Source organism: Mobula birostris, chromosome 6 (assembly GCF_030028105.1).
Source record: "Mobula birostris isolate sMobBir1 chromosome 6, sMobBir1.hap1, whole genome shotgun sequence".
NCBI classification, from domain to species: domain Eukaryota; kingdom Metazoa; phylum Chordata; class Chondrichthyes; order Myliobatiformes; family Myliobatidae; genus Mobula; species Mobula birostris.
Genome location: NC_092375.1, coordinates 125,600,580 through 125,613,779, shown reverse-complemented (window position 1 = coordinate 125,613,779; position 13,200 = coordinate 125,600,580). Strand labels below are relative to the sequence as shown.

Below are 13,200 nucleotides of genomic sequence, written 5' to 3'. Positions count from 1 at the left end.
TGTAGCATCATGCTCTGAGCCTATAATCTTCTAACTTTTTTAACACTGGCTTGAGATTTTGGAGATTTTCCTTCTCATTGTTACCAGTAACAATGATGTTATCCAGGTAACACTGAGTGCCTTGATGGCCTTGCAGCAACTTGGTTCATATAGCTTTATGTCAGAGTGCAGGTGTAGATGCTATTCCAAAACAAGCCTATTTTAATGATAACGCCCTTTGTGAGTGTTTTGGGTCGAAACACTTCAGATTGTTCTTCCATCTCCATCTGTAAGTAGACTTCAGCTAAGTCCACTTGGCTGAAGTGTTTTCCTCCAGAAATGTTTGCAAAGATATCCTCTATCCTGTGCAGAGGGTATTGTTCTACTTTCAGTACTGGGTTGATGGTAACCTTAAAATCACCACTGATCCTGACAGACCCACTCTTCTTGGCTACTGGGACCACTAGTATTGCCTATGGCCTCCACTCAGCCTTGTAAAAAAATTCCTTCAGCCTCCACAGCTCATTGGCTAAGTTATTATGGATGGTTAAAGGAACCAGTTGAGCTTTGTAAAACTTGGGTGTGGTATTTTTATTTAAAAGATCAACATCATGCAGATTAGTGCTCTTCTTGAAATTGCAAATTGACTTTTTCTCTTTTTCTTTTCCCTGTTCAGTCCATTTATTTTTGTCTGCCAGAAATGCTTTTTGTTAATGTCCTACTTTGTTGCATTTTCTGAGAGTTTTATGTTTAAATTACATTGGTCTGGCTGGTGTATGTGAGCCCCTGACACAATGGTAACACAGTTTATTTGGGGCAGGCCAGTTTTTGTGTAGATGTTGCAATTTTTTTCATGTACATTTTAATTCCTGACTGCAACTCAATTAAGTCTCTGGCTGCTGTTTCCATTGATACAGCAGTTTGAACTGCTCTTTTAAATGTGACTTGTGCTTCAGTTAGGACCTGTTTTTGAATGCTTTCTTATAAGATTCCACCAACTAAACAGTCTCTCAGAGCATCATTAAATCCATTATTAAGCTGACAATGCACAACCAATCTCTTCAATTCAACCATATATGCTGAAAAGGACCCCCCTTCCTTTTGATTCCACTTATGAAACCTAAGGGATTCTCCAATCAACAATAGTTTTGGTTCTAATGTTCCTGCATTACTTTCATGATATCAGCTGGTCTGTTGGAGCAATCAAACTTCTAAGCAAACTATATGCCTGTAAACCCGATGCACTCAGCAAAACTGGTACTCGTTTTTCATTGGCTATTTCATTTGCTCAATTCGCTCAGGATACAATATCCAGTTATCTCTTGTGCGATCAAATGCATCCGATAATTTGATGTACCAGCCATTTCTGCTTTTTTTTACATTTATGATTATTATCACCTGGTACTAACTATTCGTTAACCCAAATTTGTTTGTTTTTAGTCCTTTTAAACTTGACCGTGTCTGTTCCTTCCTGAAGAGGCACATGCTGCATCTTTTATAACTCAACTATTTCTTGCTGCACTTTCTATAAAATTTGAATATCCTGCTGTGCTTTTTTTTAAACTTGAACATCTTGCTACATTCAACAGGTAGGTAGTCATCTCCGGTTCGTTTAAAACTTCCTTGCCACCACTGTTACAATTTGTAATTCCAAAACATAAAACTAATCAAAAGAAAAACACGGAGCTTGGAATAACATCTAACTTTGTCTTCACATTAAGTGAGACATGTACGAATGACGTGGTGGTGTGATGATGTACTTGTACTTCTAACGCATTTTGTGAGCAACCAAGAATGCTTAATCAAATAACATATTTACAATATTATTTAAATATCACTGAAATATTAAATATACAACATAAGGCACTTTTGGATATTACCAAGGCACACAGATTAAGGTCCTGGATTTAACTGAGGTTTAGTGTTAAACGTGGAATCTCTGCCAAGTTAATAAGTGAGGCATTATGAATGATTTGTAAGATGGTTGAGGTGGGGGAATGATCTCCCGTTATTTGCTGAGATGTCAGTCAAACAGCTATTTAATATATACAATCAAGGCCGATGCACAATGAAAAATAAGCTCTCTTTAGAGCAGTTAGGTTGCCAGCAATTACTGAACCATAAAACAGAGAAGCAGTTAGGAAGGAGTAGAGATTCCAAAGAAGTTCCCTCATTAGTTGCATCATTTCAACCATCTCTGAGGAAAAAAGATATTGAATGAAAACATCAGCTTAATTCCTTTAAATACAATAACTAGTTATTTCCATTTTATAAACAACAGTATTGATGTATTCTTCTTTATTGTGCAGTTGTCCAGCATGGCCTTCTTTAGTCTTTGTAGTTTTAAGAATCAAACTACTTCTCTTTAATAGATGTGCTAAACTGGTGCTGAATAATAAATCCACACCTGTTTATGCTGGTGTCAAACTTGTAGTTCCTAAATTTGTAATATACCTTGAGAGCCCATGACTGTAGCATCCATTACAAGGAAGTAACAAATGGACAAATTACTGTGCATTTCTCCTGAGATACCTCTTACTCTGGCTCCAGGCAGTCTCCATGCAGCTAGATTAGAGCGAAAGGAGGTTGAATTGTTCTTTAATGAGTGCAGCTGCTGTGAATGGGGTACTATGATAAGATTCTTTCTTGTCAGTGTGACAAGGTGAATCTTTATCTGAAAAACTTACCTTTAATTTCAGCTGGCAAACTACCAAATGAATACTACAGGTGAAATAACATGAAAAACATACATCATAATCATTAAGTATCCTGCATATGCTTAATACACCGTACTTGAGTGTAATATTTGTTTTAGACTTATTTTATAATGTTTGTGCAAGTGCAATCAAATATGGTACAACTCACCTATTTAGTGCAGAAAACAACACTACGATAAAAGCAGATTTCTAGCCTTAGAACTTACAGAGTTGGTTGAACAGCCATAACAGCTTGCACTTATATAGTAACATGGAAAAATGTGCCATGATGCAAAAAATTGGTGCCTAACCAAGAAAGGTGTCATTAGGGTCCCAACCAAACTCTTGGTGAAAGAGTAAGCTTTCAAGGTGCTTCTTAAAGGAAATAGAAAACACTGGGCAGAAGGAGCTAACAATGTGAAGTGTAAGGAAGTCGCAAAAACTTAACAGAAGCAATTCAAAGCTCTTAGCGGATTGTAGCTTCAAAATGCACACTCTCATTATCTCCAACAGAACTAACCACAAGATAAGATCAACCTAAACCCATGCAATACAAAATTCCCTGTATATTGTTATAGGTACAACTTTAAAAAGATCACGTGAGCTCCAAAACATAAAGTACACTTGCCCATTGGCATTATCATGGTATTTAAGAAAAATTATGAGAATCGCATTACCATGATCTCATGTAGAACTTAACTCAACAAAAAACTATAAAAGCTAGAAATCTGAAATAAAACAAAATGCTGCAAACATTTAACAGGTCAGAAAACACACATGGAAAGAGAAAGAGTCAGGTTCAAATCCCTTTCACAGTTCTGGAACACTTCATCAATACATGCAGGCAGTGAACAGTTTCAGTGGACATGTTTCTGGTTGCAATTAAATTTTATAGTTTAATCATTCTTTCCCAGGTCACCTCTCCGAAAGTGACTTAATACTGCCATGACACAAAAATATAACTTCTACCATTCAAAATTTTCTGTTAATCTGACACGGATAACTCACTGAATAATTACATGTGATGGTCAATGGCATGAAGCAACTTCTAAATCATACCAAGCATGTGTCAATCCACTTAACCAGGGAGAAGACCAACACATGAATACTGTAATGTTCAATGGATTCCAACAAACTATCAACTTGGCTGCAAAACCAAACACCCTGCCAATCAATCTCCAGGTTGCTGAAGTGTGTGTTATTGACATTAATTCTTTTTAATAAAGAATTAATAATATACCACCCAGGATGAAATTATAAGAAAAAGATGTTTGATTATCTGCTGAATAACTCCCATACTGATTCTGATGTTGATGTACACAGCATGAAGCATTTATAAATGCACATTTTCCTAAGAGATATTTACAATTATAATTTTTTTGTCTGCTGAATCACCACCATTCCTAACACACAGCTAAATGACATAGCTTAAATTTACCTTTTTTAGGATGTGGGATTTGCTGGTAGCTCCAGTGTTTATTTACTGTCCCTATTTGCTCTGATATGGTGGTGATGAGCCACTGTCTTCAATTGCTGTAATTTTGTTGCAGGGTTTCAAACTGAAATATTGATAATTCTTTTCCCATCATGTTGCTACCTAATCTACTGAGTTCTTTTGGCAGATTATTGTTGTAAACTTGGGAGGTGCTTTTGGAGCAACCAAGCTGAATAATTGCAGTGTACTTTATAGACATTACTGGATGCAGCCACCGTTACTGGATGTGAGGAATGTTCAAGCTCTTGCAATGGGTGAGAACGAACTGAGCTGCTTTGGCCTAGAGTTGGTGTGTGGGGTGTCAGGAGATGAGACACCTGCCACAGGATGATAGAAAGCAGAGATTGGTTTCTGACTTTTTCTTTGTATGAGATCTAACTAATTCATCTTTTCATTTCAATGCTTATTGATCTCAGTTTTTCTGCCGTCCTTTGAAGCCACATTAAGAAAAATGCTGCTTTGATTTCATCTCAACTCTGGAATTCAATTCATTGGTCTATGCTTTGACCAAACGTACAATGAAGACTAGAGACAAGTGGTCCTAACAAAACTCAACTGGGGACCAACAAGTAGGCTATTTTGGGGTAATTGGCACTTGACAGCACTGCTAATTGCTTTGCTGATGATTGGGAACATATCAATAGAATAAGCTGGATTGGATTTGTCTTTCCAGCTGCATAAAACATAATATAGAAATTTTCAACAGTGTCAGGTAGATGCTGGTATTATAATTGTAATGGACCAGCTTGTCTAGAGGTACATGTAGCTATGGATTACAAGTATTATGGCTAGAACATTGCCTGATTCCAGAGTTGTTTCTGGTGTACTATCAGCCATTACTTGATATAAAATTGAGTGATTTGAATTGGCTGAAGATGGTCTTCTATGATGGTGGTGACCTCAAGATGAAGCCAAAATGGGTCACTCAGTACTTCTTACTGAACTTGACCGTAAATGTTTTAGTTTTGTATTTGCTACTTGCATGAAGATGAGGATATTCATGTCACCAACTCCTCCAATCAGCAGCTTAGTTTGCCACCTTCATTGACAGATGAATGTGGCAGCAGAATTTTGATCTGGTTCATTGTTTGTATGACAGCTTAGGCCTATCTCTTGTGTGTAGGATGAGGAGCATGGAAATAGATCATTATTATGACTGGATGCTCAATGTTATCCTATTTCAATTCCTTACACATGCTTGAAATGAACAGTCACAATATGCTAGTAATTGGAGGAATTGATTTACAGGACTCCAACGCTACCTTCAGGTACCAGTGGACAGAATATACATCACACATTTCATCTGTTATTGGACATAAAGTGGCTAGCTAGCCATTTGAAGTGATCTCCGCAAGCCCAATTAAAGCCCTCTATTTGTTAGAATCCACTCAGTGGCCTCCTTCTGTTAATCCTACATTTATGTCCTCCTCTCAGTAATTTCAAACCTTGTTCCATTTGACATCTGCACAGAGTTTCCAATTCTAACCACTCTTTAGTAGCATTTACCTTATAGTAGTTTCTGAAGTGATGTAGAAAAATGCAAGTAAGAAGGAATGAAGAAAAATCCATTGTGGTTAGTGGAACTGTAAAATGTTACCTGTCCCTATGCTCCAGACACAATAATCATTATTGCTCAATTCCAAGGCTTTCAACCAACCATGAAATTGCCTGGACCAGAACTCCTTGTTATCTTCGAAAATGCCAAGGCCTAGACAAACGTAATAAACTCACAGACACTTGCTAACTATAGAACTCAACACCTTAGTCTGCGGAGATCCATCATTTCATCAGACTGGCCTAACCATAGTGTATCAGGTAAAAATTTGGTCCACTTCCAAAACCGCGTGGAGAGTAGAATGGTAATTTTAACAAAAATAAAATCAATTTCTACATAGAATTAAATTGTTGTGAAGGGGCAAGATGCTTTTCCCTTACAAATGTTGACTCTGACTAAAAGATATTAGTTCCATTGTTAGTTTATAAATTGTACTCTGTTATTAATAGGGGTGAAATACTCCAACTTCACATCTGTATTGCTTCTCTGTGTTTTGTAGAAAATGATCATAAAGCTTCAGTTGTTTGCTGTATTTTTATAATGCTAGTGATACATTTTTATACAATAAAAATGTCAATATAATATATACAATAGATTTAGGTCACACTCCAAAGTGTAGTGTCAAAGCTCAAGGAATTTAAATAATGTTCCTGATGAATTCACTGGTACTAGCAGCAGTTAGTTTGGCGGAGCTAACTTGGCAGGGCCTGGTTATGCTGAGTTAAATGAGGCTTTGCTGGCTCAGCACAACATATGATTTTAGTGTCCTGGGGTCAGGAAGGAAAAAATAAACTGGGGATTTCTGCTCTTAAACAATATCCAAGGCCACTTGCTGAAACTGCACCAGCAGATAACTGCTGAGGACGAGGCAGAATTGTTCAGCTTGTTGGTTCACAGGAAGCATGGCTATATATGGTGAAACACATGAGTAGCATAGAACTACAGTATATGACAGGAAGAAGGCATCCAAAAAATTAGGATATAAGGGAAGGTTTATTGAAAAATGGTAAGGAGAAAAGGTATCAAAAAGTTAGCCCAGTAAACCTCAGAAATGAACAATCTCATTGGAATCATTTCTTTAAATACTCAGGATCTGTTGCTGCAGTGACGCTTAAGCTGTCAGTAATCACATTCATTTCACAGTGTAACATCTGGAGATCACACAAGCAAGTAAATGTGGAATGTCTGAGTTTGTTGTCAATAATATCCTGCTCCTGCACTAGGTTTGTTATTTGCAACATTCCACAACAAGTTACAATGTAATCTGAAATCAATAAATTCTGGAAAACCTTCAGGGATTAGTAAAATATCCTGAAGATATAACGTGTTGCAATGAGATGCAAGTGAGCCTTTAATGTTATCATAAAATATGCCATGAAGACTCTCTGATGCATGATATTACATTTTTATTAACATCTCAAAATGTAATTCTTTACATTTTTAACAACTTTTTTTTTGGCTTTTAGTTTTAATTTTATGTACATGTTATACATAAGATTCATTTTGTCCTCTTCATTTTTAGGACTGGTTAAAAATTGCTGTCTTTATTTCCTAGACTCCACCCTACAAAACTCCTTTAAAAAGATTGTCTGCTACAACAGCTCATTGACATCATTGGAGCTAAATTCCCACGGTGATCTTGAACTGCCACAAGTCAACTAGAAATACCAGAAAAGGGGCATTACACACCACATAAATTTCCAGTTCCTTTTAGGTCACTTCATAATGGTGAATACAGACATCCCACCTCTCCCGGAAGTTCCAGGAGTCTCCCGCATATGAATAGTGGCTCCCTGATGCCCACAAATTATATACAATATCACGGAAATCAATTTTTTTGAGAGCAAGCGAGCGAGAGAACAAGAGAGAAAGCAAGCGAGAGAGTGAGAGAGTAAGCAAGCGAGAGCGCGAGAGAGCAAGCGAGAGCGACCGCGAGAGAGAGCGAGAGCGCTCCGTGGCAGAGTGTTCCAGAAAAAAAAGAAAATATAAAACATACATCATCCCAGACTACACTAAAGTGTACCCCTGCCTAAAAGGGGTCAAAAATAATGACTTTTCTATTGCCCATGGTGGGTTAAGACTGTAAAAGACATGTTGCGGTGAGTTTAACAGATGTCATTCGTTCATTAGCATAGCTAACGTTATTTAAACTAGCTGGCCAGCTGCTAAGGAGCTACTCTATTGCAGACATCCCACCTCTCCCGGAAGTCTCCCACAAATTGATGGTGCTACCTCCCTGAAATCAGTTTTTGCAGGGCGGGATGTCTGTGAATGCCATTGTTTCACCATTGACTGCAAAATCCACACCATGATATAAAATAATGTGCTTAAAAAATAAAGTAGAAATTGCAATTTGTTCGTTGGAAAAGTTACACAAAGCTCGCGACCTACAACTGTTGAGTAGTTTTGTTAGGTTCCCCCTCACCCCAATGATTGATGATAGTTCTCAATTTACACAGCATGTGTTCCTTCAAAGTCAGCTCTTAACAGGCCATAACACACCCCAGGCAATCCTCTTTCACTGTCTCAGAAAAAGTCCCTGTTCTTAATTCTATTGGTGCCTGTGATATGGTATGATAATGTGATCAATTCTTCCCCCCTTGCTGTTTAGATTCAGGTGAGACTATATAAGACTATCCTTCAGGAACTGCGATGTGCACCATGAGCTTGCAAATTCATGTAACTTGCTCATTACAATGATTCCAATGCTAAGCAAACTGCTCTTTGGCTGATTGCCTCAACACACACTGACCGATAATCTCAATTAATCAAAAACTTCTACACTGCACCGCTTGAAACCTCTCATCTACATTTCATAATACTCACTCCCTATTATTCAGTCGTGCCAGCCACATTGCACAAAAAACATTGGATAATGTTCAGAAATAGGTTGTACTCATAATTTTCAGATGTAGGTGGCAACTGGAAACAACAGAGGCATTGGTGGGACCATTCTTGGTGTGCACTTCAGATCACCTTGCATAGAAAAATGTCATTGGGATGGAGAGTATGCAGGAATTATTCACATGGATGTTGTTGGGGCTGCAAGACCTGGGTTGTAAGGAAAGATTGAACGGGTAGGGTATTTTTTGCTGGAGTATATGGAGGTTACCATATCATGATAGATATAGATAGGGTGAAAGTTCAGTCATTTTCTGGCATGGGGTATCTGGGACTGACGGGCACAGGATTAGGGTGAGAGAGGGAAGATTTAAAGAGGACCTGAGATGTAACTTTTTCCACACAGAGGATGGTGGGTATGTGGAGCAAACTGCCTGATGAAATGAGAATTACAACATTTAGAAGACTTGAGCAAGTATGTACATGGATAGGAAAGGGTTAGAGAGACAGTGGCCTAATGCAGGCAAATGAGACTAGCTCTTAGCAACTTGATTGGCATGAATATGTTGAGCCAAGGGTCAGTTTTGGTGCTCCATAATTCTGTGACTTTAATAGTTCACTGATGGAACAAATCTTCATGAAGGAAACTGCACTGATCTTCACTGGCAGAGACATTGCTGAGATCATGACAGTTATGAAGCTGAAGCCATCAAAAACAACTATATCCTCAGTCCTAGTCCCCAAGAGGTAGACAAACAACCTCTTGACACATACTATTGTCTTGTTAAGAAGCTAAAAGAAATTTTACATTGGCTTTACATTATAACCATTTTTAGTTTAGAGCATATGTCACTTCACTCTTCATGAAGGGGGAGAGGCAGAAGAAAGGAAATTATAGGTCAGTTAGTCTGACATCAGTGGTTAAGGAAATGTTGGAGTCCATTGTTAAGGATGTGGTTTCGGGGTACTTGGAGGCACATGCTAAAATAGACTAAAGTTTTCCTTTTAGGGAAAATCTTGCCTGACAAATCTGTTGGAATTCTTTAAAGAAATAACAAGCAGGATAGACAAAGGCAAATTGGTGAATGTTGTGTGATTGGATTTTCAGAAGGCCTTTGACGAGGTGCTGCACATGAGGCTGCTTAACAAGTTTAGAGACCATGGTAATACAGGAAAAGAACTAGCATTGATATAGCATTGGCTGATTGGTGGGAGACAAAGAGAGGAGAAGAAAGGGAGCCTTTTCTGGTTGGCTGCTGGTGACTTGTGGTGTTTCACAGGGGTCTGTGTTGGGACCTTTTTTTTACGTTATATGTCAATGACTTGGATGACAGAATTGATGGCTTTGTGGCAGAGTTTGTAAATGATATGAAGATAGGTGAAGACGCTGGTAGTGTTGAAGAAACAGGGTGTCCTCAGCAGAAGGATTTAGACAGATTAGGAGTATGGGCAAAGAAGTGGCTGATGGAATACAGTGCCAGGAAGTATATGGTCATGAACTTTGGTAGAAGAAATAAACGGGTAACTATTTTCAGAATGGAGAGAAAATTCAAAACTCTTAGGTACAAAGGGACTTGGGAGCCCTTGAGCAAGATTCCCTAAAGGTTAATTTAAAGGTCGTTCTGGTGGTCCAGTCAGTGGCAGGAGAAGCACACAGCGAAGAGGTTACTTGCAGGTCATTGGCACCCGTTAAAAATGAGAGATTCATGATTGATTGGTGTCATTCCTGCGGCCCAATCAGTGACAGCAGCAGTGCACAGTGAGGAGGTTACTTGCAGGTTGGTGGCGCTCATTTAACTGGAGAGATTCGCGGGCTACTGGTGTCATTCCAGCAGCGCAATCTATCGTGGGATCAGCGCACAGCAAGGGGGTTACTCACGGGTCAGTAGCGTTCATTTAAATGGAGAGCTTCGCAGGCATTTGGCGTCCTTCCGGCGGCCCAATCAGTGGCAGGAGCAGAGCAGAGAAGAGTAAATAAAAGTACAGAAGGGACAAGAGGAGTGGCCATTGTTGGGAGTGAACTCGTGGTGAGAGTGGCAGTGTCAGGCTTTGGCTCAAAGGAGGCTTTGGCTCTGGGTAAGTGGTCTGGGTAAGTTTCTGTTAAGTTTCCATTTTATCTTAGTGTCAGGGGTACTTAGTGTAGCTTAAATAGCTGTTGTGTGTTCTTCATGCCAGTTGTTGGAGTCCTGGGAAACGCAGAGATTCCCAGGGAACTCCACATGCATGAAGTTTGTCCAGCTGCAGTGCCTTGAAGCCATGTTAGGGATCTGGAGCAGCAGCTGGATGACCTTCAGCTTGTACGGGAGAATGAGATTATTGATCAGAGGTACCTCTAAATTGCAGGAGGCATGTAGCTGGGCGACTGTCAGGAGAAGCAATGAGAAGGTGAATAGACAGTAAATGCAGAGCACCCCTGTGGCCATTCCCCTCAATAATAAATATACTGTTTAGGATACTGTTGTGAGAGATGACCTCCCAGGGGAATGCCACGGAGACCAGGATACTGGCACTGATATGGGTCCATGGTGCAGAGGGAAAGAGGGAAAAGAGGGGTGGTAGTGATAGGGGACTCAATAGTCAGAGAAAAACACAGAAGGTTTTGTGGATATGAACGGGACACCTGATTGTATGTTGCCTCCCAGGTGCCAGGGTCAGGATGATTTGGATCATATCTACAGCATTTTTGAGGCGGAGAGAGAGTAGCCAAATGTCTTGATACATATTGGTACCAATGATATAGGAAGGAAAAGGAAAGAGGTTCTGAAGAGAGAATTCAGAGAGCTAGGCAGAAAGCTGAGAAGCAGGACCTCCATGGCAGTAATTCCTGGATTGTTACCTGTGCCACGCGCCAGTGAGGGTAGAAACACGATGATTTGGCAAATAAAGGCGTGGCTGAGAAGCTGGTATGGGCTTCAGGTTCTGGATCGTTGGGATCACTTCCAGGGGAAGTATGACCTGGACAAAACAGATGGGTTGTGCCTGAACCCGAGGGGAACCAATATTCTCACGGGTAGGTTTGTGAGAGCTGATGGGGAGGGTTTAAACTAATTTGGCAGGGGGATGGGAACCGGAGTGAAGGGACTTAGGATAGATTGGATGGTTAAAAAGCAAAGATAGCATGCAGTCAGACTGTCAGGAAGGGAAGGCAGATGATAGGGTGAAATTGCAGCCAGAAGGGTGAGTACCAGTACATTAGGGATGCAGAATCAAAAAGGGTAGTAAATACAGCACTCAAAGTGTTACATCTCAATGCACGGAGTATAAGAAATAAGGTGGATGATCTTGTTGTACTTTTACAGATAGTTGGGTATGATGTTGTAGCCATCACTGAATCGTGGCTGAAGGATGGTAGGAGTTGGGAGCTGAATGTCCAGGGTTACACATTTTATAAGAGGAATAGGAAGGTAGGCAGAGGGGGTGGTGTGGCTTTGCTGGTAAAAACTTATATCAAATCAATAGAAAGATGTGACATTGGATTGGAAGATGTTGAATCCTTGTGGGTTGAGTTAAGAAAATGCAAGGGTAAAAGGACCTTGATGGCAGCTATACACAGTCCTCCAAACAGTAGCTGGGACGTAGACTATAGACTACAATAGGATATAGAAAAGGTGATTGAGAAAATCAGGTTGGTAATGGATTTCAATAGAGTGAATTTGTTGAGTGCCTATGAGATGGTTTTTTAGAGCAGTTGAGTCTACTAGAGGATCAGCTGTACTATACTGGGTGTTATGCAATAAACAAGAGTCATTTAGGGAGCTGAAGGTAAAGAAACACTTAGGAGGCAGTGATCACAATATGATTGAGTTCAACATGAACTTTGATAGGGAGAAAGTAAATCTGATGTAGCAGTATTTCAGTGGAGTAAAATAAATACAATGGTATGAGAGAGGAGTTGGCCAAAGTAAATTGGAAGGAGATGCTGGCAGAAATGACAGCAAAGTAGCAATGGCTTGAGTTTCTGGGAAAAGTGAGGAAGGTGCAGGATAGATGTATTCCAAAAACATAAATACTCAAATGGCAAAATAGTATAACCATGGCTGACAAGGGAAGTCAAAGCTAATGAAAAAGTAAAAGAGACTGCTTACAACAAAACAAAAATTAGCCGGAAGATATAGGATTGGAAAGCTTTAAGAAATCGTATAGAGAGCAACTAAAAGAATGATTAGGAAGGAAGAGATGAAATTAGAAGGCATGCTAGCAAACAATATCAAGGTGGATACAAAAAGCTTTCTCATGTATATAAAAATAAAAGAGAGATAAGAGTGGATATAAGACAGCTAGAAAATGAGGCTGGAGAAATAATAATGGGGTCAAGAAGATGGCAGATGAACTAAATAAGTATTTTGCACCAGTCTTCACTGTGGAAGATACTAAGACCATAAGACAAAGGAGCAGAAGTCAGCCATTCGGCCCATCAAGTCTGCTCCGCCATTTTATCATGAGCTGATCCATTCTCCCATTTAGTCCCATTCCCCCGCCTTCTCACCATAACCTTTGATGCCCTGGCTACTCAAATACCTATCAATCTCTGCCTTAAATACACCCAATGACTTGGCCTCCACTGCTGCCCGTGGCAACAAATTCCATAGATTCACCACCATCTGACTAAAAAAATTCTTCGCATTTCTGTTCTG

General features: G+C 39.5%; 1 protein-coding gene across 4 annotated transcripts in view; it reads right to left on the bottom strand.

The window, feature by feature from the left end:
- The window catches only part of LOC140199345 (sperm-associated antigen 16 protein), a 656,665-nt gene that overhangs the window by 292,660 nt on the left and 350,805 nt on the right, over positions 1 to 13,200 (bottom strand). The window contains exon 12 of one of the 4 annotated variants that reach the window (XM_072261236.1): positions 7,272 to 7,383. The exons of the other annotated variants lie outside the window; for them this stretch is intronic. Within the exon in view, the coding sequence (XP_072117337.1) occupies positions 7,380 to 7,383 (4 nt within the window). The 3' untranslated portion in view covers positions 7,272 to 7,379. Of the gene's footprint in view, positions 1 to 7,271; positions 7,384 to 13,200 lie in introns of those variants that run through there. 4 annotated transcript variants of the gene reach the window in all.